This window comes from Hippopotamus amphibius, chromosome 2 (genome assembly GCF_030028045.1).
Source record: "Hippopotamus amphibius kiboko isolate mHipAmp2 chromosome 2, mHipAmp2.hap2, whole genome shotgun sequence".
In the NCBI taxonomy this organism is placed as follows: Eukaryota; Metazoa; Chordata; class Mammalia; order Artiodactyla; family Hippopotamidae; genus Hippopotamus; species Hippopotamus amphibius.
Window position 1 is genome coordinate 164966025 of NC_080187.1, and position 25060 is coordinate 164991084.

A 25060-nucleotide genomic window follows, 5' to 3' on the forward strand; every position below is an offset into this window, starting at 1 on the left:
TGAAAAAGTAGACATGAAAATCTAGCAGTCTTCTATTAAGTCAGACATATACATGATTTACAAAAATATAAAACAATGCCACTTTTCTCACTAATTTTCTACTTCAGAAAATAGTCATTTTTCATTAAAATGTTATTTATGCTAACAAGTATGAAGTTGTTGTTACCTTTTTAATAAATTTATTTATTTATTGGCTGTGTTGGGTCTTCATTGCTGCGTGCAGGCTTTATCTAGAGTGGAGACTACTCTTCGTTGGGGTGCACAGGCTTCTCATTGAGGTGGCTTCTCTTATTGTGGAGCACAGGCTCTAGTTGCACGGGCTTCAGCAGTTGTGGCAAGCAGGCTCAGTAGTTGTGGCTCTCGGGCTTAGTTGCTCCATGGCATGTGGGATCCTCCTGGGGCAGGGATCAAACCCATGTCCCCTGCACTGGCAGGCGGATTCTTAACTGCTGTGCCACCAGGGAAGTCCCTGTTGTTACTTTCAATGAATTAATAAACAAGGGTTTTTTAATTTCTCAGTTTCAACTCTAACTTGATAAATATCAATAAATATAACCTACATTAACAAAAGATGTGGGGGATCCTCAATAATTTTTAAGAGCATAAAAGGCCCCACAGACCAAAAAGTTTGAGAACTACTACACTATATTATGCTATAATGGAACACTCAGAAGAATATGAAGATAAGGAAACAGATTTACAATCTAAATATTAACCGTGAAAACATACAAATTTGTGGGAAAAAATCTCACTTCACCTCTGGTCAAATCCAGGGTTAGGAGGTAAGGAGATGACTATGGTTTGTTTTGGAAGAAAGGGACAGATAAGAGGAAAAGCCAACTCTAGGATAAACTTACAGATTCTCCAGAAAACCCCCAACTCCCCACAGCTCTCAGTTACAACTTTAACATTTCCTGTTGTCAAATGGAATTACAAAGAAACAGAAGTGGGTAGAGATGAAGGACAAGGTTACAGAAATGAGACAAGCCTCAGGTGCACTGTAAACAGAAAGGGCTATTTCAGGGTGGAGGTAGAAGAAGGTAGTGGATTATATTGTGATTTATAAATGAAACATCCCATACGTATTGCTCATGAAAGGTAGATTATATCACCCACAGTCTCAATGTCCATTTTTCAACACTAAAATAAAAGATAAACATTTAATATTTTTATTAATTTGGGGGGGCGGGGCTGCACTGGGTCTTAATTGCATCACACAGGATCTTCGTTGCTGTACTCGGGATCTTTAGTTGGGGCACGTGGGATTTTTTAGTTGCAGCATGTAGGCTCTTAGTTGCGCCATGTGGGATCTAGTTCCCTGACCAGGGATCAAACCCAGGCCCTCTGCATTGGGAGCGTGAAGTCTTAATCACTGGACCACCAGGTAAGTCCCTCATTAACTTTTTTAAATATGCCCAAGCCTTTGCTTTTTTTTTTCCCCCTCTTTTAAGCCTTATCAGGATCCAGGGTTGGCTGGACTACATCACAGAAAGATTATTAAGGTCCTCTCTGTTTTCATGGTCTTCTGTTCACAGCTTCTTCGTATGGCACTTACAAAGTGTGCTGACATTTCCCATCTCTCGGAGCACTGTGAGCTCCTCAAGAATAGTTTACATCTTACTCATCTTTTTTCTCTAGAGCACAGCACAGTATCATTATAGACATGCTCAATAAATGATTCCCAAATGACTGATGTCCCAAAGGTCAAATATAAATACTTTATAAAATATATTTCTTCAAGAAGCACAACACAAATTGTACACAGATATCTTCAAAATAGTAGTTTCATAAATTGAAAACTTGGACATATTTTCAAATTTAAAATATATTTTTTAATTCTTATCTTATTCAGCCCCTCTGAAAAATGTTGATCATTTCACCCTAAAACTCTTCCTTGGCTTCTAGGGTCCAGTTTTTCCCTTGTCTTCTTTCTACTTCTCTGGTCATTCCTTCTCAGTCTTTCTCTGATCACCTTAGGCTATTTTCCCCGAATTCTAGCCTCAGTCCTATACTTGACTGTCACTAAAACTCTTTTGGGTTACCTTATCTAAATCAGGATTTCTCAACTCCAGCAGAATTGACATTTTGGACCTGATAATAATTTGTTGTGAGGGTATGTCTTGTGCATTGCAGGATATTTCGTAGCATCTCTGGTGTCTATCCACTAGATCCCCCAATTGTGACAATCAAAAACATCTCTAGTCATTGCCAAATGTCTCCGGGGGGGGCAAAACCACTCCTGGGGATCACTGTTCTAAACCAACGACTTCAACTATCATATATATATATATATAACCAAAAACTTCAACTATCATATATATATATATAACCAACAACTATCAACTATATATATATATATATATATATATATACACACACACACACACACCACTAATTCCCAAATCTGTATCTTTAGCCCAAACCTCTCCCTTAACTCTCAACATATTCCAATCATCTGTTGATTAACTCTCTTTGGACATCAAATTCAACATAAACCTTAACTCATCACTGTTTTCCTTAAAGTTATTCCTTTTTTCCTACCTGCTCTGTCTCAACGTGTGACACAACCATCCATACAGTCACTCAACCCAGAAATCTATAAGCCATCCTAAAGACCTTTTCTCATTCATATTTAATGAATTACCAAGTTCTATTCAGTCAGTCTCTTTAATCCCTCTCAGTCAGATCCCTCCCTCTCCATTTCTGCTAACACAGACTTAAATTAGGCCTCATTACATCTCACCTGCATCACTGTAACAGCATCTTAATTAGCTCTACCTCTCATCTGGTCCTATTACCATTCCTCCACAATGCTGCCAAAGTGATCCTCCTAGAATTCAAAACTGATAGTGTCACTTACTTCCCTAAAATTCATGAAAGCTTCTCATAGCCTTAGAATTACACTTCAGCTCCTCAGACCAGCACAAGAAAGCATTTATGATAGTACCCTGACCTATGTTTCCAGCTTACTCCTGCAACGCACCCACAGAGACTCTTCACTTCTGCATGCCAAACAACTTGCATTCTGCAGGCATTTAACACGCGATATTCCCTCTGCCTGGACTGTTCTCCTCACTTTCAATCCCCAACTCCTTCTTACAACAAACTTCTGGTTCATCCATTTTTCAAAACTTAGCTCAAAAATCACCTCCTCCAGGAAGTCTTCCCTAAACTCCTACTTTAGAGTCACCATCTCTGGGTTCACAAAAAAACATGCTTATACTTCTATTATGGCATTTACTTATGCTTATAATGCTTACGAACACTGGCTAATGTCTTACTATAAGCTCCTGAGAGCAGGGATCAAATTTTATTTGAGCTGATAGCCAAAGAACCAAGTATTTCTCACATTCACTAGCTACACAGAAGACAACAAATGTTTGCTAAATAAACAGAAATAACGTCTCCTTCAACATTTCACTTTTGATACAATTGCAAATTTTAAAACTAGATTTAAAATAAGCATACTTTGGGCTTCCTAGATGGCGCAGTGGTTATTAAGAATCCGCCTGCCAATGCAAAGGGACATGGGTTTGATCCCTGCCCCAGGAAGATCCCACATGCCACAGGGCAACTAAGCCCGTGTGCCACAACTATTGAGCCTGTGCTTTAGAGCCTGTGAGCCACAACTATTGAGCCCATGTGCCGCAACTACTGAAGCCCACACGCCTAGAGCCTGTGCTCCACAACAAGAGAAGCCACGGCAATGAGGAGCCCGCACACCACAAGGAAGAGTAGCTCCAGCTCACTGCAACTAGAGAAAGCTCGTGTGCAGCAACAAAGAACCAACACAGCCAATAAATAAATAAATAAATTTATAATAAAATAAAATAACTTTAAAAAAATAAAATAAGCATGGTTTAAGAGCAAACATTTTTATTTTAAGCCAGTGCTAGTTAAGTTGCAAGTAAAAATTTTAAGGATGCTTTACTTAAATATATATGTGTATATATCCTTTTTCAGCCACAGGATCTGTGATAAGAAAAAAAACCTAAGTGTTCCTCTAATGACTGTGGTGCCCACTAAAGTATTCAAACGGAGCCATATGAACTCACGTCCTCCTGATGACTAATTTTTGTTGATGTCTCAATTTTTAGTTTTTATTCTTGCCCAATCTGACAGTAAGAACATTCTTGCTTACATGATGCTTCTGGATCAAATGTACAACACACAGTATCAGATTGTGCAATTGTTTGTTTGAAATACGAAAGTAGCTTACAGCTGGATCTATATCTTATAACCATCAGTTAAAACTTAGCCTTTATATTAGAATCCCAATCCCCATAACACCACTATGCTTAAAACAACCAGCATTATATGTTCCCCATAAAGCCTAAGCATAAAGAAGCCAAATTTTCAGATCTAGACTTTGATACTCAGCTTCCTGCCTCCGTCCCCACGTATCAGAAGTCCCACACGCATCATCCTAGATCCTCTTAGCTTCACTCACCTCTCATTCCAGCCACCACTGTGGCCACCAGCTCTGCTTGGACTCTGACCAATGTCACAGAGGAACTATCTGACAGTGTCTTGCTTCAGGACTAGGTACTGTGTGCCTCTCACCTTCCAACCCAAAACTTCCATGTTGAAAGATGGGACATTGCCACACACCACAGGACTCTGCCAGAGCTCACTCATACAGAACTCAGAAATGCAGGTAATTAATACCTCCTGAGGTGAGTTTTTGGTCACTGGAAGATGGACACCAATAAATTGTTCCCCTTTGCTCTCAGATAGACTGTGTTGAGATGGAGTTTACACAGTCCCACGTAGTCAAGCAAGCCACTGTGGTTAGCGACAGACTGCTAGGTAGCACATTTTCATACTGGCTCTCCCTCCCTTTCCCCTTCCTCAGTCCAGTTTGCCACTCCCTAATAAATTATTAGTGTACAGGGCTCTGCTTTCTGGGGAACCCAGTTTAAGACATTCCAAGAAAAGTTTGTGGTTTGTATACTACAAGGGAGATCCCAAAGCCCATGACACCGCAAGCTCTTTCTGCTTTCTTTTCCTTAATTGAAAGACCTCAGAGATGGCAGAATAAAATCAAAACCTACTGTCACTGCTTCATCACTCACCATGTTTCCAAACCTATTACAAGTACCAATCTTCAGAATAAACAGTCTCAAATAAGCTTTATAGTAATACACTCACATAATAATCTTTGTCCATGCACTATTTTAGCCTAGCAATGCCAATGGTCTGAAGAAAAGAATGATGGTATATGCTGAGCTACTAGTTTCTTCTCTTTTTCCAGGTTGTTCTTTAATCTTAGAGCTGGAATTCTGAACACTGTCCTTTCCATCATGGCCCAAATTCAGGCCCCACAAGACTCTACCCCTTATACGTAAGTAGATCTGTACTTAGCATTTCAAAGGCAAGACTGGCACTGTCCTACCACACTGAAACAAATGTGAGCAACCATTTCACTCCATGTAACATAATTCTCAAAAGTCAAATTACTAACCATATAGGTTCTTTCTCTTTTCCTACAAATGGAAAAAAATTGTATAAGACAGCCAGCCACTCATACATATCACAAAGATTAACTGCTAAGATAATTATCTTAAAACTGTCTATATTATTTATTTAAAGATATATATCATGATTGCAAATTAAGTTACTCATATACCCAAAGCAGAAAATAAAGTATGCAGCTACTGTAGAAGAAATTTAGCAGGAAAATTCTTCATCTATTCAACTAAGATTTACTGAGCATCTACTGTATAACCAAGTATAAGTGAAACAAACCAAGCCAGAAAGCCTCTGCTCTGTGGATGTTGTATTGCCTAGTAGAGCAGATTTTAAAAAATTAAACAGATAACTCAAAAACTACCCTTGCAATTGCAATACAGAGAGTAAGGAGTTAGAGGAAGAGTCATGGATGAAGAAATATTAAAACTGAGACCTGATAGTAGAAATTAGTTGTGGAGGAGGGGCAGAAGACAGTAGAAATGGAAGGTATCTCCGGCAGAGAGAATAAAATATGTGAGGGTCCTCAGCACAGAGTGTGGCATTTTTGAGAAAAAGAGGCCACTGTGACTGGTGTTCACTGAATAACAAGGCAAGCTTATTGGAACTGAGGCTGTAGAAGCAGATAGAAGGCAGGGACCAGATCACAGACGGCTTTATAACATTGGTAATGTTACAAATAGTAATATTGGTAACAATAACATTAAGAATTTTAAATATAATAAGGTCTATCACTTTTAAGTTTAGGCTAAAATTCCTAACAATTTGCAGTGAAGTTTCCAAACTGAAAAACAGAGATGGTTTATAGCTAAGCTTATTAAGTCTCCCAATGAAACATCACTATTCCTTTTTCTCCCAGTTCTGTAATGATTGCTCTTTTAAAGGACAGATTGATTCACTGGGTCGATACCATAGACACTTACTGAAGAAACCCTGTACTGTTATGTCCAGTACTGTTAATACTGCCAGAACAAATCTATCCAATTTTTTCCCCAATTTTTTTAATTGTGGTAAAACATACATAACATAAAATTTACCATCTCAATCATTAAGCGTACAGTAGAGTGGTATTAAATACAATGTTGTCCAACCATTACCACCATCCCTCTCAATAATTCTTTTCATCTTATAAAACTGAAACTCTGTACCTATCAAACAATAACTCCCCATTTCTCCCTCCCCCCCAGCTCCAGGCAACTATCATTCTACTTTCTGTCTTTATGAAGTTCACTACTCTAAGTACCTCATATAAGGGGAATTATACAATATTTCTCTTTTTGTGACTGGCTTTATTTCACTTAGCATAACATCCCCATGGTTCATCCATGTTGCAGGCTATGTCAGAGTCGCCTTTTTAAGGCTGAATAATACTACACTGTGTGTATATACCACATTCTACTTATCCATTCATCCATTGATAGACATGTGGCTCCCACATCTGATCTACTGTGAATAATGCTATGTACAAAATCTATTCAGTCTTAATGAACAAGATGTCATTTCAATCCATTATCCTGTATAAAAGCATACCGCATAGACAAAATCTAGAGTGCAAGTCCAGAAGGAAAGTGAAAAAGATGCCTTATTTCATCGCTTTTTTCTTTTGGCAGCACATCTAATTTCTCTTTTCTCTTGCTAGCCTCACCAAATCTAGACCATCAAAATTTTTCATGCCTCTTAGTATAATTTCATTATTAATGGCCTCTTGCCTTTTCCCATGGGGTTCCCAATTCACGAATGAATATTCCCCACATCTTTCACCTTCAAAACTCATTTTACATCCTGCTTTCACCAAACTGCTTTCCTTTTTAAATGCTTTACTTTCCTGTTAACCCAAAAAGAAAAAGAAAAAAAGGAGGGGGGAAAGCAGCATATGTTTTGTTAAAATATTCCTAAAAGGTTTCTAAAGCACCCAGTGAATTATTAAAGTAACTATGAATCAGCAATAATGGGTTCTATTTTAAAACACAAAAATTTTGGAACCTACGTAAGTAAAAATAGGGTATTACAAATAAAATTGCAAGCTCTCCCCCCCACAATACCTAACAGTAGTAAGCTTCTTTTAATTTTTCTCATCTGAGAGAAGATACTGAAAATGTGCTAATAATGTTGAGAAACATTAAAAATGATCAAAAGATTTGGAAATATGAAGGAAAAAAAAACAACAACAACCATTTTTTCCAGTCTGGGACTAGACTGAAAAAGAGAACATGAAGTACAAACAGCCTTAAAAGAAATGGCCACATTACAAACGTAACCTCCTGTTAATCTACACATCTTAAGGGCAGCCCTCTGATATAACTCAAAAAGTGAAAGAGGCATAAAAGGACACCAGTCTTGTCTTGGGGCAGGTGCTAATCATGAACACAAAGATGTAAGGACTATTTGCCATATACACAGATACATCAGCCAACACTATTTGCTGCCAACCTGTGAATGAAAGCAAAAATTAACAGGCAGTAGCTACCAAAATACACTTAGTTATTCTGTAGATAAATAAAGCATTCTTCAATGACTTCATTTCTGCAGCCCCTGACTAAGATGGTTTGCAGCAGAGCAAGCAGAACTCCAGAAAGAGGCTGCCTATTCTTCAGCTCAGGACTGTCAAAGAAAAAAGGAAAACGGTTTTACCACACTAAAAACCTATTCAGGTATTTAGTTCATCCTGTTCAATGACCTGTGCAAGAAACAATAAGCCAAGAGAAGGAAGGACTTTTGTCTTGATAAAACAGGGTGACAGGATTCTTCAAAGAACATAGATCTCATTTTTGAGATATTTAAAAAATAAAAGTGTCTAAAGCCAGAGCAAACCAAAACAACTTTTTAAAATTCCTTCAACCCCTGATTTACACTTTGCCTTAATATTCTAGGTATAAAAGAGGTTGTAAACAAAATCCAGGAAGGCAGCAAGAAAAAAGTCACTTCTGTAACACTCTGATTATGGACTATATCCCAGAACCTTTCCCGAAAATAATCAGAGGAACTCTAGAATCACACAAAATCCAAGGGTCCACAAGACAATGACCAGAAAAAGCAAATTATAAGGAAAAGCTTTGAGTTTAGGGGATCCTTTCTAATTACAGGAAGGTACTTCTTTCCTTCAACACTGTGATCTGACCTGTGACTAATTGTACTATACACTATGTAACTGGCTAACAAGTCAACTGCAAACCAACTGAATGTACAAATCTTAGCGCTGGTGCTGAAATCTCTTCAGAATGGCCATCATGATCTCAAAATTTGTTTCAAAATTTGCAAGCGTCAACAGTCAATTAAATCTGAAGATTAAACACTAAAAATAATAAATAAATAAATAATAAATAGCAAGCTTTGGGAGCTCCAACCACCAGATCAGGATTTAATCAGACATGTCAATAACTTCAGTAACACCTCTGACTCTGCCTTGCAAGGAAACAAGGTAATTTCAGGAATAAGTAGAATTCACTCTCATTCTTTATGCACTTAAATTACCTTAAAGAAATCTCAGTCACTTCCTGGTAGTTCTTACTGGAGATGAGAGCTATTATAAAAGGTCAATTAATTGCCCAAGCTGATTTTCCACATTTTCTCTGCCTCATAAGCGCATACACACATTCCCTAAATTTGGAAAATGCTTAGTACCTTAAGACAGAGAGAGCAGAATATTGTGACATGAGTGCAAACTTTCTAGCCCACAACAAAAGTGAATCCTACTCAAAAAAAAAGTCTCATAGTTAATCATTAATAGGCACTGAGTCATCCTCAATAAAATTACTTGACATTTCAATTTTAGTAACCTCTCCCTGGGCCTTAAAATTTTCCTACTTTATTAGCTAAGTACACCAAAAGACATTCTTTAGTAAAGCTAAGTAGTAATAAATTCACAAAGATTCTGAAGGTGATATATGATCACAAAATTATGAAAGAAAGCAGATTTCTACCAGTAAAAGTCAGCTGAGAAAGCTCAGTGAAAATCCTCAACAAAAAGGATATTACATTAGTGAATTAACACATTTTTGTGTGCAACTATCACTTAATATTCACTCGAAATATCAACTGAAAACCTTTCTAGTCAATAATTTCTAGGACTATAATTTGGCTATACTGTAATATGAAATCTGCATATCACGTTATTTAGAAAGTTAAAAAAGAGCAAAATGACTGGTATTTGTTCTTTAAAAAAAAAAAGGTTAATTCACACTTAGATGATACTTTCTTCAACTACACATGGATTTTATTCTAAATTCCATTAGGTTCCCAAAGCAACTGGTCATTTGCAGCCATTATAATGTCAACCTGTTGAGGTTTTTGTACAATATTCTTTCTACAAACTGGCTAGACTTTCCAGTACCATAATTTTCATACTAGCATAGACAAATCACTATTGTCATTATAAGCTGATGTAAACATTCTCAGCCTAAGAAATCTAAAATTATTATAAACTTAAATTTTTCTTCAATTACTGAATTCACTTCTCTAGAATCAAATGTAAAATTTCCCTTGGTAACCAAGGCTAAAATATCACAACTACAAGAAGTGTGAGTTTTCTATAGTTTCGTCAAAAAGAAAAAAGAAGAGAATGAATCTGCCAACCTTAACATGGAGGGGTATTTTTTGGTTTGTTTGTTTTTTATAAATTTATTTATTTATTTTATTGGCCGTGTTGGGTCTTTTTTTGCTGTGTGCGGGCTTTCTTTAGTTGCAGTGAGTGGGGGCTACTCTTCATTGTGGTGCACGGGCTCCTCATTGCCGTGGCTTCTCTTGTTGCGGAGCACAGGCTCTAGGCATGTGGGCTTCAGTAGTTGCAGCATGTGGGCTCAATAGTTGTGGCTCACGGGCTCTAAAGCGCAGGCTCAATAGTTGTGGCGCATGGGCTTAGTTGCTCCGCAGCATGTGGGATTTTCCTGGGGCAGGGATCGAACCCATGTCCCCTGCATTGGCAGGCAGATTCTTAACCACTGCACCACCTAGGAAGCCTAACATGGAGTTTTAAAATGAACAAGTTGACCAAAACTACATTACCATATCTCTGCTTAAATAATGAAGAGAAAAAGACAATCCTGAGGTCCCACTGCCCCTGTGGTTGTCTAGCTAAGTCCAAGAACAGAGGAATATTTATAAAGCTAAGATTCTGCTCACTGTTCTATCTCCCCAAAATCTGAACCGGTGAAAACAAAGCTTTTTTCTTATTGTTAATTAGATAATTTCATGTTGTATTGTGTGTTCTTTAATAGAGAGTAATACAGGATAAATTAACATGACAAAAACATAGAAATATCAAAATGATGCCAATTAGTATAATGGTGGCAGGTTTATCTAAAATTCAAAAAACAATTTATAAGGTGGGCTTTCACGAATCTACATTCTTTTAAGTGAATGCCTTAATCTTTCAGTTTATTTTTAGAGGACTTAAGATCAGCTTGTCAACACACAAAAAAGTATTCTTTTCAGGCTTTCCAAGATTTCGAGTAGCTCAGTTTTACCAGAAAGCCTATTTAATGGCAGCCAATACTCAAACATCAAATTTAAGGTTACAGCTTCAGTTAAACAAGAAGAAAGATATTAAAGTTCACTTCAAGATTTACATAGGCATAGACTAAACAGACTACTTAAGAAAAAACTGACACCAAGGGCTCCATTTTGCCATCACTCACGTGCTGCATGCATTAGTTTTCACGTTACTTTAATCAAGAGAGAGACATAACGAGTCTATCATCTATAGAACGCCAACTCATGACTCCCTCTCTGCATGAGTCTGACATTTGGGCTCATGGCACATATCTGTAAACTAAGTATGCACCCCACTAAAAAAGCCAAAGAACAAAGAAACTAGACTAACTTATCTTTCTTAAGTTCATATTTTCATGAAACAAGAAAATTAAGTGGGTGCTTATAATGTAGGATTGCTAGGGTCAATTTTATCATCACTAAGAGCCTCAAGTTTCCTTCAAGGTGCTAGGAAGAATCCGTATTATCTGATAAACAGTTATTCAGAACTTAATGCTGTAACTGATTTCAACAACTATAGCACAAACAAAAGCTCCTTAAATAGCAGACAATGTCTAATTAACCTAACTTTTAATGACGACAAAAAAAAATACTTCTATTATGTACAGGAAATCCAGTAAGTACCCTTCAGTAAATACAGGCATTTTGCCCCAGATTCATGGAAAATAAAAGGTCTGATAAGAAACAAAAGAAATTATTCAATTTTATACTCTTACTATAATTAGAAATAAATTTTAATAAACTAATTTCACCGAAAACTATTTTTCAAGAAAAGTTACCAGTTGTTCCAATTTTTCATTTTTTTGATCATAGAATTTCCTTGTTCTTAAAGCTTTATATTTAATAGCTTTGTAGGAAAATATATAACAAGAGTAGTAAATATTAAAGATTTACTCAAAAAAATTACTCTGTCCTCCTGATGGCAGTGAAGGCTGGGGAGAGAAACTAATGTTTTATGGTTTTTTCAAAAACACTTTAAGACAAATATAACAAAAATCTGATTAGAGAAAATCATTTCCTTCTAACACAAATATACTAGATACTTTCTACCCAAATACCCCCATACATCCACACATTTTATATACAGAGAGGATGATGAGCTACATTTGACCATGCGTGGTGTGCCAAGCACTGTGCTTTAAATGCACTACACTTACAGCAACTCTGTAATTACGCGATTACTTATAGCAATTCTGTCTGATAAGTACAATTGTTAACCCTATGTTACCTGTGGGGGTGTTGAGGCACAAAGAGGTTGAACAATTCACCGTTAATCAGTGACAGACCTAGAATTCAGAGCCAGACAGTCTGGCTCCATACCTGATTTCGGAATTACTACATCACAGTGTGTATAAGGTACATGTGGTGCATGGCACAATGCCTGACACACAGCAGGTACTAAATAAAAGTGTAACTACTGTCAAGCTGTTTATCTCTTCTTTACTTACTCTGTGATAATTCTGGATTTCCTTTCAGATTCATCATCTTTGGAATTGATGGGCCATACACATCCACATCTAACAAACCAATGGCCTTTGACTGTAAGAAACAGAATTTACCATAAGATTTTTCCCACTCTTCATCAAAGATAAAGTGCATAGAATCAGTAAGTCTGACTATAGAAAAGATAATTTGGAAAATATTTCAAAATCATAACCTAAACTTTCAAAGCAACAGTAAGGTAAAAGAACGTAAACTGCTCAGGGTAAATATTTTTTGTTGGTTTACTAACCTCTTCTAGACAACCGACTAAAGAAACCCACTGCATACACTTTAAACATTGTGGTTCAGATCTCCCATACAGTCACAAACAGACTAAGACTTTTTGATCTGAGAACTAACAAATTACATGCACACAATGTTTAAATAATGGTTTACAATGGCAAACATAACCCCTGGAAGATGGAGCATTAACTTTTGGAAAGACCATCTAACACACTAAAGAATACAAAATGAAGAAAAAAAAAATCATGGAAACAAGACCGTAATCAAAGCAAGTGAGAAATTCTGATGCAAATCAGGCATGGAAATGCTAACAAGGATAGTGGCAGACATAATACAGAGACAACCTCTTAGTGCAAGTCACAGTTAAACACCCAAAGTCTTCCAGGGAATTTATAAACAACAAACTATTTTCTTTGATGATCCATCCACAGCTGCCCAAGGGCAGAATATCCTGACTGGTCTCTTCACTAGCTGACAGTTAATCAGCAGATTAACAAAGACAGACAAACAAAATTCACTATTCCCAAATATGTCTTTTTTTCTTCTCCCTCCATCACCCGACTGCTCTTTCTCCTTTAACAGATTAAATCAATCTGTTATTGGCTTTTCTCAGATACAAGCAAACAGAATGCTAATACTAACTATATGCCTCTGAGTTATATTTCCCCAAAATATACAACTCTCCCCCCTCTCTCCCTGTATCCTGGCAAGATAAAATTCTTAACCTCTCAAAAAAAAATTTTTTTAAACTAAACAATCTCTCATCTTCCATGTTATCTAACTATTTCCAGACACAAAATTACTTTTTAAATCTCACTGTCTGGTTCCTATAAATAGACAAAATAAGGTATATTCAAATTTATGTCCCTAACTTTACACTGACTAAACTGCAGTTCTAAGAAAACCATTTAATGTCCACGTGTGACTCACAGAGGCTCAGGGACTAGGGATTAATATCAGCCTCTACCAAAAATCTCAGCTTACTATAAAATAAATGAGACAGGCGGAAGGGCACATTACCTTTAATAGAATGGTGATATATAAGTTTCGGGTTTAATACTTTAAAAAAATCATTTGGAGTGTTAGTTTCCAGTTTTGTCTTCAAAAATAGGTATACTACCATCTCACAGGGTTGCTACGAGGAGTCAATGAGAAATGTAAATAAAATCCTTAGCGGAGTGCCTGGCACCCAGAAGGAATTCAAGTGGTGGGGAGATATAACCAGGGAAAGTCTAGGTGTTTATTTGGGTGATTTAGGATGGTATGATTTTAGAGATTCTGATTTGGGCATAGAGCTGGCTGTGGAAGCCTAGTTTACCCAGGTGCTTAAAATAACATTGCTGATTAACTTCCCTCCATCCTTGTCTTCCTCCCTCCTTCCCTGTGTCCCTCTTTCCTCTTCTCTTTCCCCTCCTCCTACTGATCCTCATACCTTCTCTCTGTTTCCTTTTTGATGTATGTAAGCACTGGTACTAAATTTAGATCAGTTAGTAGTTTTAAAAAGGCAGGAACATTCAATGAGAAATTCTGACCCATTTTAACTCCTTTCTAAACCACAAACAAAGCCCAGCACCACTCTCACTTTTCGAGAGGACTCCATGCCCTGGGACCATCTCTCACCTAACACAGAGTGTGTCTCTCTCTAAATAAACCTGCTTTCATTTTACTATGGCTTGCTCGCTCTTGAACTTCTTCCTGCACAAAGTCAAGGACCGTCACTTGGTGGCCCATCCCAGGGACTCACCCAAGACCTGGGACATGACCATCCTCTCTCACCCCATTTTTCCTGCAACACACAAAGGTCAGTAGGAGGAGAGGAAAGAGAAAGGGAAAGAGGGACACAGGGAAGGAGGGAGGAAGAAACGGATGGAGGGAAGTTAATCAGCAATGTTATATTTAGAATCTGGATAAACTAGGCTTCCACAATCAGCTCTGTGGACAAATCAGAATCTCTAAAAACATCCTAAATCACCCAGATAAACTCCTAGACTTTCCCTGATTATATCTCCCCACCACTTGAATTCCTTCTGGGTGCCAGGCACTCCGCTAAGGATTTTATTTACATTTCTCATTGACTCCTCGTAGCAACCCTGTAAGGTGATATTATACCCACTTTTGATGACAAAACATTCAAAATGATTTTTTTTTCAAGTATTCTTTCTTAGAATGAAGCAGAATGGAAAATTAAACACAAAAATACCAACCATATAAACCTCCACTATAACTTGAACATGATCTGTCTACAAAAGACTTAGATAAAAAAGCAGGAGTCAGCACAATTCTCCCTAAAGGGCCAAATAACAGGCAATAGTTTAAGCCTTGGGGATCATTTGATCTGCAATTACTGAACACTGCCATTATAGCACCAAAGCAGCCACAGACAATATGTAAATGAACGAGTGTGGCTATGGTCCAATAAAACTTTATCTACAAAACAGGCAGGATTTAGTCCACAGGTCACAGTTTGCCAACACTGATTTAGAAAATAAACTTTTTCATGACAAAGTCATTCAATCACCCAACAATGTAATTCTGGTAAAGCCAGGAGCAGGCAGGACACAATTATCTCTTTTAGAATCAGAGGAGCTATCTCAGTAAAGATCTACTTCCTCATCCTTAATTGGATAGTTTTTAAAATAATAAAGAGCACACCTTTCAGGGTGGTTCACTGGAACTAAGTTAGCATGTCTTGCTTTGATTTTATAAACTGTAAATAAAATCAGTATCCATTAAACAGAAACACCAAAGCCTGTACTACTTAAAGCACATTGTACTTTGATTCTGGCACTGCTACCGCTACCAAACTAATAAAATTACCACAACTACAAAAATCAGCCTAAACATATTTTCAAGTCTAGAATTCAATAACATTCAAAAGATGCCAAATAAACTTCATTTGTTTTTCATAATTTACTCCATTATTTTTATGTTTTTAATATTTTATTTATTTGGCCGTGCCAGGTCTTAGTTGCAGCACGCCAGATCTTAGTTGTGGGACGTGGGATCTAGTTCTCTGACCAGGGATCGAACCCAGGCCCCCTGCATTGGGAGTGTGAAGTCTCAACCACTGGACCACCAGGGAAGTCCCTACCCCATTATTTTTAAATAGACTCCTATTTTAAGTGTATAAACAGTTTTTCAATTTGAACTTTCAGTTTTATACTGTAGGAAAATAAATGAACAAGGTAGAGGCTATAAATAAACACATGCAGCTGAGTGTCCAACTAAGTTTTATGAATCCTTTCCACCTCGCTCTTCCTAAAATAATCATATTTAGTCAAGAAAGCTCCAATTAGGATTTTCTTTATCTTTAATTTCAGCCAGGCCCAAAAGAATAATTACTACAAAAGCCTCAGCAAATGCACAACAGATAAAGAAAATGATTATTAGCAAAAATAACTATAAACATACTATTGTAAAGTAGGATTGCCATCTTTAATGACACCATAAACTTAGCCTAATATGTTGGTACCTAATATTATACCCTTTTTTCTGACTCTCTTGCAGTACTCAGAGTCTAGCAGACGATAAAAACAAGACAGATCAAACCCCAAGATACTACTTAGATTTTTGGATTTGTTTCTTTATAATTCATAATACCCTGTGAGAGCTGTAAAAGGTGGCAGAATTATTCAAAGTGATTATACTGTTTCATTACCACTGCATGAAAGCTGCAATTTGAGAGCCTACAAGTCCTATTTTTTGTGTGTTGTATTTCAAAGGCGCCGACAACAGTTTTGATACTGCTTTGTTCTTCCAACAGAATTTACACTAAAAAAGATTGTAGAGCTTCATGGTGTTCTTTTTATCCATGTCATCTGCTAATAGAACCCATCAAAACAACATCTTAGAGTGGTCCACCCCATTATTTGTAAGTAAACATTCATTTAAGATTAAGACCTACTCAAAGGTGTCCTTTCCACAGAGGTATCCAATTAAAAATCCCATGATTCTCTACACATTATACTACACTTAATCTTGGACTGGCAATTGGGATTTATTCAATTTAAAGTTGAGTCAAGCCTCTTCCTTCTTCTCTCTCGACCTAGTTTTAAACCAAGCTGCCGTTCACAAGAATTTTAATCTCTCAGTAGAGAAAAATACGTCTCTTAATTCTATTAGCTAACATTAAATAAGAATCTGTCAGAAGAAGTAATGGTTGGACAAGTGATAAGAGAACAATTTCCTACTATTTATCAAAGGACTGTCTAAATCTTCAAGTTCAGTCAAGAAAGAAAGAGGAACAGGGGCAACATAAAGGGGAAAGTTCACACAGCTGGACAGAGAGCAAACAGAGATGAGCTCATAAAAAGTACAGAAGAATCCCAAATGATAAACTGTTTGTAAACAAGCTGGAAAAGTAGAAATGGAAGTGTATCAAATTAAAGACTATTTTAGGGGGGAAAAAAAAACTTAAGAGATCATCTTAGTCTTCTGACCACTTTTCAGTGAAGAAGAAATAGCCCCAGAGATAATGTCATAGCTGCTTCCAAATCTCTTTCCAACATACCATAAAGCCTAACAGCTAACAGTCTGTAACCACTCCCCTTTGTCTCTTTCATCTCATGCCCTACGATCTTTCCCCTTTTCACGCCACTCCAGACACACTGCCCTCTGCAGTATACCAGGTATGCACCTGCCTTAGGACTTTTGTAGATGCTGTTCCTTCAGCCAAGAATCCATCCCCCCAGGTATCCACCTGGTTCCCTCTGTCACTTCCTTCAAGTCTTGATTCAAACATCACCATGCAGTGAAGCCTTCACTGCCCACCCTATCTAAAAATGCAACTCCTGGGACTTCCCTGGTGGCCCAGTGGCTAAGACTCCGCACTCCCAATGCAGGGGGCCCAGGTTTGATCCCTGGTCAGGGAACTAGATCCTGCATGCTGCAAGTGCCACAACTAAGACCCAGCACAGCCAAATAAATTAATTTTTTAAAAATGCAACTCCCTCATTACTACACTGCATATTTCCTGTTCCCCCTTCCTGCTTTTTCTTTCTTCTTAGCACCTATATCAATATTTAACGTACTATTATGTCTTTACTTATTTATCTTGTTTATTGTGTCTCCCCACTAGAAAGTTAATTTATTAGGGTAAGGAATTTTGTATGTTTTATTCACTACTCTGCCTACAATCTAGAACAGCAGGCAGTCATGGAGATACTCTGTTCTATCTCAAGAAATTCTGATTCAGTAGGCCTGGGCTGGGGTCCAGGATACAGATGACCACAATGTGAAAAACCATAATATAGATAGTATGGAAAGACAAAGATGAAAATGTGCTATAAGGTCCCATGCCCTGGGACGAGCAGGATCGGGGTAAGAGTGATCTACAGTAGTCAACAATAACAATCAAGAGGGTTTTTTTTTTTAATTATTAAAAAGTAGTTCACATTCTGCCATATGGGTAAATAGTCAGTCACATATTGCATAGGATATATTTATACAAAAAAATTATTCATTGTTTATCTAAAATTCAAATTTAATTGAGTGGGTGTCCCATATTTTTATTTGCTAAATCTAGCAATCCTACCCCAGCATGTCTTCTCAACAGTGCAGTCAGAATGATTCAGAGTTGAAACATAAGTCAGATCATGTCTGCTCAAAACCCTTCACTGCCACCCACTCCTGCATCTCACTTATGAAAAGCCCAAGTCCTTGTAACAATTCACCAGACCCCGCATAATCCATCCAGTTTCCCTGTCTCCCAACCCTGTTAATTTTCATCACCTATTACTCCAGTCCACTTCTTACTCCAGAAGCCACAGTGGCCTTTTTACTATTCCTTGAATAGTAAGCTAGACACGCTCCCATGTAATCAGCCTTTGAACTGGCTGTTCCTTTTGCCTGACACACTCTTCCCACAGATAGTCACTCAGACGACACTCTCGTCTTCTTCAAGTCTCTGCTCAAATGTCACATTTTCAATGGGGACTACCCTAAAGTGCAAACCCATCCTCACACACAAGCACTTTCCCTCCCCCTTTTCTCAGACTGCTTTTATCACTTTCTAACATAATATTTAACTTATTTATGATATCTAATATCTATTTATTGTAAACTCCATAAGGGTAAGGATATCCCCAAGCACCTAAAACAGTAATCATAAAATAAATACTCGTTGAATGAATGGATGGATGGATGGATGGATGGATGACCTAATGAATAATGAATGAACAAACCTCCATTTGTTCCTCTGTAGAGTATCAGGATTGGTTATTATATGATCCCTACAGTCCCTCTTAAGCTCGAACATTCTGTGAGTTCATGAAACTCCCTCTCCTAAAACCTCTATACTAACATTTTAAGTTATAGGATTCAAAATTAACTAATGTAGGTAAAGTTTAAAATATTCCAGTGTTAAAGAAAGGGTCTTAAATTTCCTTACAGTCTATTTCTAACCACCACCTTTTCCCAGGAAAATCCAATGTCATCTTCATTCTTCTATTGATCTCAACTCCAGAAAAATGGGACTTCATGGAAGAAAATCTAGTGCAAAGACTGGCTATAGTGGGCTGCTGTAAAAATATATATATTTGATAAGACTATACTACCTTAAAAAAAAAAAAAAGAGTACACTACCTAAATCTTTGAAAACTAAAGCCACAATATGGTATGAAAGAGCTCATTAGGTTCAATCCAGGGTTTTAAACATAAAAAGGCTGCATAGGCATTTTGGTGTGTAGTGTGTGTGTGTGTTCCTTTCCAGAGCAGACAAGCAACATCTTCTTTAACAAGAAGGAATTCCCTTTAGTCCCACATTTTCATCTATTAACAGAGAAAGTAAATTAGGAGTAAAACAACTAAAATTAAGAAAAGAAGAATTTTGAATCCTTGGCCTTTATAATTAAAAGGGAAAAAAAGTATTGATGCTCTTAGTAAGTAAAGTCTTCAAAATCAGAGAAAAATTAGGAAGCCTTCTATCACCATGGTAATACAAATGCAGAAAAAGATACTTCTAGGTACTAATCCCTAAAAATAATAGTCATCTTATCTGTGACATCAACCAGCCAGTTTTTTTAGACAGAATCTAAGCCTATCGACCTAGAAACCTAACCAAATAAGAACCTTTCCCAAATCAGATAAGGTACTGCAGCAAAAGCACTGAAAACCAACATCAATTCCTTCAGAATGTCCTTAACTAAACTGCAATGCAGGGAAGAGCATTTACAATTCTGATAGCAGCTCTTGCAAAGAAAAGCAATGCAGCAACCACAGGAATCAGATGTAAACAGAGCACCTGATCCACCCTCCAGACTCAAAATCATAGGAGCCAAGCAGCTGATTTTAAAACCCATGTCTTCATGTGCCCTCTGTTCTCTTCTCAGTGACCCTTCCAATACTGCCCTACCAAGGATTTAGGGCCCTCCTTATTTCTCAAGGAGATGTGATGGGGGAAATAAATTACTGATAAAAAAAAATTGAGAAGAAAAATGAATTGGTGAGAGACAAGTTAGAGAGGAAGTGGGAGAATAATTAAGAAAAAAAGATTGTTCTTTGAGAAAGATCTGGATAACTTCTTATTGAACAGAATCAGATCATGAAATTCAAAGGATGTGTAACAGTTCTGCCACCAATATGTTATAAACTAAATGAAACTAAGGAAGAATAAAGTAAATGCAAACTCTGGGTATCTGTTCTCTTTCTAACACATAAGCAAATTCAGCACCTCCCATCCCATTCCAAAGTGAGAGAATGAATTACTGGCAGCAAGCTGCACTTCACCAAAAGAAACTTAAAAGGTAGGCCAAAGGGTGCTGAGGAGGAAACTCACAGCCAACAGTTTCTTTAGAGCTATTCAAAGCGAAATCGCTACTGCTTCTAATGGGAAATTCCAAAGCATGTTGTGCATAATGTTTTACACCCAAAACCATACAGAAAATACAGGGGAAAAGCAGTTTGGGGCTTTTCACCTTCTGAAAATTACCTTATGAAACAGTATTTTTATTTTATTGTGTTTGGTAAGTGTGGTGCGTGTGTCTGTGTGCTTATGGAGGAGGAGGAAGAGTAACTAGGGAAAAATTCCTAATATGCAACTGGTTTTAGAGTCTAGTTTAACACATTTCCACCCCTGCTATACAATTAAAAAAAAAAAAAAAAAAGCACAGCCTTATCTTTCATTTTAATATTTGACACTGCCTTATTCAGTACACTGAATTATTCTCATAAAAGATACCAGAGAGGCAGACATACATCTCAAGTCAATTAACACTATTTATATACACTAGCAGTGGTCTGCTAGCAAGCAAAACTGTTTATATATTCCATAAAATGTATGAACCTTGAGGATTTAGATAATTCAGTTAATCACAGATGCATTCACATCATGAGTAAAATAAACAACTGTATTCAAATATTTATATAACCATACAAGAAATAAAAATAAAGTTCAAAAACTATGAAAAACCCTCAAGGTACCATTATGATCAAGTATAAAATGGTGTTATAAAAATATCATTACCTAAACCCAAGTAAGTTATATTTATGTAACTAATTGCAATTAAATACCTACTGCAGTATACAGTATACTTTAAAATACCTCAATTACCCCTTGATGCAATATTTATTTTTTTATTTTTTTATTGAAGTATAGTTGATTTATAATATCATGTAAGTTTCAGGTTATAACATAGTGATTCACAATTTTTTAAGATTATACTCCATTTATAGTTATTATAAAATACTGGCTATATTCCCTGTGCGGCACGATATATCCTTGTAGCTTATTTATTTTAAACATAGTCATTTGTACCTCTTAATTCCCTACTCCATCTTGCTCCTCCCCTTTGACTCTCCCCACTAATAACCACTAGTTTGTTCTCTATATCTGTGAGTCTGTTTCTTTGTTGTTATATTCACTAGTTTTGTTTTTTAGATTCTATATGTAAGTGATAACACACAGTATTTGTCTTTCTCTGAATGACTTATTTCACTATGCATAATACCCTCCACATCCATCCATGTTGTTGCAAATGGCAAAATTTCCTTATCTTTTTGTGGCTGAGTAGTATTCCATTATGTATATATCTTCCTTATCTATTCATCTATTAATAGATACTTAGGATGCTTCTACATCTCAGCTTTTGTAAATAATGGTGCTACGAACATTGGAGTATATGCATTTTTTCAAATTAGTGTTCTCATTTTCTTTCAATATATACCCAGCAATGGAATTGCTGGATCATATGATAGTTCTATTTTTAGTTTTTTGAGGAAACGCCATACTGTTTTCCACAGTGGCTGCACCGATTTACATTCCCACCAACAATGTACAAGGGTTCCCTTTTCTCCACATCCCTTGATGCAATATTTTTAAGTGAGGATCAATAACAAATGTTTTTCAGAATATTAACACCTTACTCAAAGTTCAAAAATGGTTAATCTATTAATTCTATTCCCAAGTAGCAAAAATTTTTTTGATAAATAAAATTGTTACTTAAACCATATGAGTCACATTAATAATTACTATTTTTAGGATTTTTAAAAAATAACTTATTAAAGACATAGTAGAATGCACAAAGAAGCTATCTCGAATTTGCATCACTAAATAGATGGGCAATTGTGGATAAGTTACTAACCCCACCAAACCTCAGTTTTCTTACCTATAAAATAAAGATTAAGAAGATACAGACCCGGGCTTCCCTGGTGGCGCAGTGGTTAAGAATCTGCCTACCAATGCAGGGGACACGGGTTCGAGCCCTGGTCCGGGAAGATCCCACATGCCTCGGAGCAACTAAGCCTGTGTGCCACAACTACTGAGCCCACACGCCACAACGACGGAAGCCCGTGCACCTAGAGCCTGTGCTCTACAAGAGAAGCCACTGCAATAAGAAGCCCACGCACCACAATGAAGAGTAGCCCCCACTCTCCACAACTACAGAAAGCCCACAAAGAGCAACGAAGACCCAATGCAGCCAATAAATTTTAAAAATTAATTATTTAAAAAAAAAAAAAAAGAAGATACAGACCTTACAGGATTTTTGTGAGACTGCAGAACAGTGTGAATTTGTGAAACTTAAAAAACAGCTAACAGTTATATACAACTATAACCCAGGCACTTCCTAAATACTGTAGGTATGTTAGTTTATGTAATCCTTACAACAACTTCATGAGGTAAGCGTATACTATAATGTCAAGGCAAGTGAAGATTAGTAATTTACGTAGAGTCACAGCTGGAAGTGCAGGAGCTGGGATAGGAATCCAGGCAGCATGTCTTCAGAGTCCACAAGTACCCACTATAGCATGTTGCCCCTCTCCTGCAAGACAAATTAAGTCGAATTCCTAGCACAAAGTAAATTCCCAATGTTAATGTCTTTTCTCCCTTCCACCAAGGCCTCTTTATGCACTGAAACAGGAGAAACAAGCATTCGTTCTCGGTGAGCAGTTATTTACCACACAAGACAACCATCCACGAAACATTCTAATTATTAACTCAAGCAACGACATAACATAAGCTTTGAGAATAACAAAGTGATCCTTAATGTGCACTTATTACTTTTATCTGAATTGTCTGATTTTTTTGTTTTATAAAAGCAGGAATCCTGTCTAGTCCAAGGTTTTATATGAGATTACTGTGAAAAATAGCCTGTACTAAATATTAAGTAATGTATTTCACAGAAATTGGATTTTGGTATATTTGCTGATTTTTAAGTTATATACTTATATAGATTACACAGAACAGATACAGCCTAAAATGCAGTTAAGAAAATAAACAAGGCTTATACGTTCAAGCTTAGAAGACATCTGGCTGGGCAAAAAAAAAAAAAAAAATCAGCTATTGATTACAATGGATACTAAGCAACAAGAAAAGCAATTTATTATATTCGGCTTCTTATTTTCTTTTTGTTGTAGCTTTACAGAAATTTATTTCTTTGCTAAATCAAATATCCAGCACTTACCACAGGCTAAGGCATATAAAAATAGCCAGTTACTGAAGCCTTACTACATGCCAGTCATTACTAGACATGTTACATATATACTGTATACTTCACAAAAGCTATGTAAGTAGCTATTATTGTTGCTGTTATTGTTGTTGTTATTACACATTTCACAGATGAGGGACCTGAGCTCTGTGAGGTCAAGTGCCTTGCCCAAGTTCACAGAGTTAATAAGCAAAGAGTTGGGATTTAATTTCAGGTTTGCCTAAAACCAAAGTCCACATTTTTCCTACCAAATATACCTAAACCTAGCTGTGCATCAGAATTACCTGGGGAGCTTGTTAACAAAATTGATGGTCAAATCCCAGACCTAAAATAATCAAACTCCCAGAGATTCGGTGATATTTAACAAGCACCCCAGGTGATTCTTATGCAGCAACCTGACGCTGGTCCAAGGAACAGCCCTTAAAAACCACTGAACTACCTCCAACAGCCTCCTCCATGTTCATTAGGTTGGTGATTAGAAGGTAAGATAACAGGGTCCTAGCCTAGGTGTATAAGTGGTATTAACAGATTAAGGACCCAATTCAGTTTTAGATCAGGAAATACATTTTGGTAAATGGCATTCCCATCTCTTCATTCACCACCAGACCTACAGCCAATCTTTAATTCTTCCTTCCCTCCTAACCTGTCTCTTAAATCTGTCTGTTCCTTTGCCTTTTTAGTACTAACTGGAGGACTCGGCATCTCCAAATGCTACTCATTGCTAACCCCTGAGAACTCCTACTTCCGCCTATTCTTTTCATAGGCAGAGCTCACCTCCCACTATAAAGGTGGAAAATATCAGATTCCCCACTTTCCCAGTCTCCTCTGCAGCTAAATCACGGTCATGAGATCTAATCCTGGTCAGTGAAGCTAGGAGTACCTCGTCAGTTTTCTTCTCTAACAACAAGAACAACAAAACAGTAAGAAAGCCCACCCTTTTTCTTCCTGTTTGTGACTGAGACCATCTTGTAACCATAAAGATTAAACCAAGAGAAGTGCAGAAATGCCACCCCAGAGCTCTGATACAGTTGGGCTGCTTTTTAACTAACTCTTTAAGTTCCAGATTTCTTTCATGTGAAATAATAAAACCCTATTTTTCAGCCAATTTTTAGTTGATAATTCAGTAATCCCCCTTGCTATTGCAAAAACGCCTCCCTTGCCTCCAATCTGTCTCCTATTTGTTCTTTGCCACCACTATAAATCTTACCTTTGAAAAGCACAGATTTTATCATGAACTGTACACTAGCAGATAACTGTCTAAAGTATCCCAGTGATCACAGGACAAAATCCAAAGTCCTTTACATGTCATGTGCATCCCGTCTATCTTCAGCTGGATCCCCCATGAGCCCTCTTGTCCCAATACACCATAAACTGTAACCATGCAGACTACTTCTCATTCCAGACACCTTCTAATTTCCTGCTTCCATGACTTTGTTCACATACTTCCTTTGACCTAA

At 37.1% G+C, this 25060-nt stretch overlaps 1 protein-coding gene across 6 annotated transcripts in view; it reads right to left on the bottom strand.

The window, feature by feature from the left end:
- Positions 1-25060, bottom strand: part of NUBPL (NUBP iron-sulfur cluster assembly factor, mitochondrial) — a 218560-nt gene that overhangs the window by 168608 nt on the left and 24892 nt on the right. For 5 of the 6 annotated variants that reach the window (XR_009051431.1, XR_009051432.1, XM_057723127.1 and 2 more), the window contains exon 4: positions 12405-12495. The exons of the other annotated variant lie outside the window; for it this stretch is intronic. Coding sequence is in view for 3 of the 5 variants with exons in the window: in XM_057723127.1 (XP_057579110.1) it covers positions 12405-12495 (91 nt within the window). In the remaining 2 variants the exon portion in view is untranslated. The remainder of the gene's footprint in view (positions 1-12404; positions 12496-25060) is intronic. 6 annotated transcript variants of the gene reach the window in all.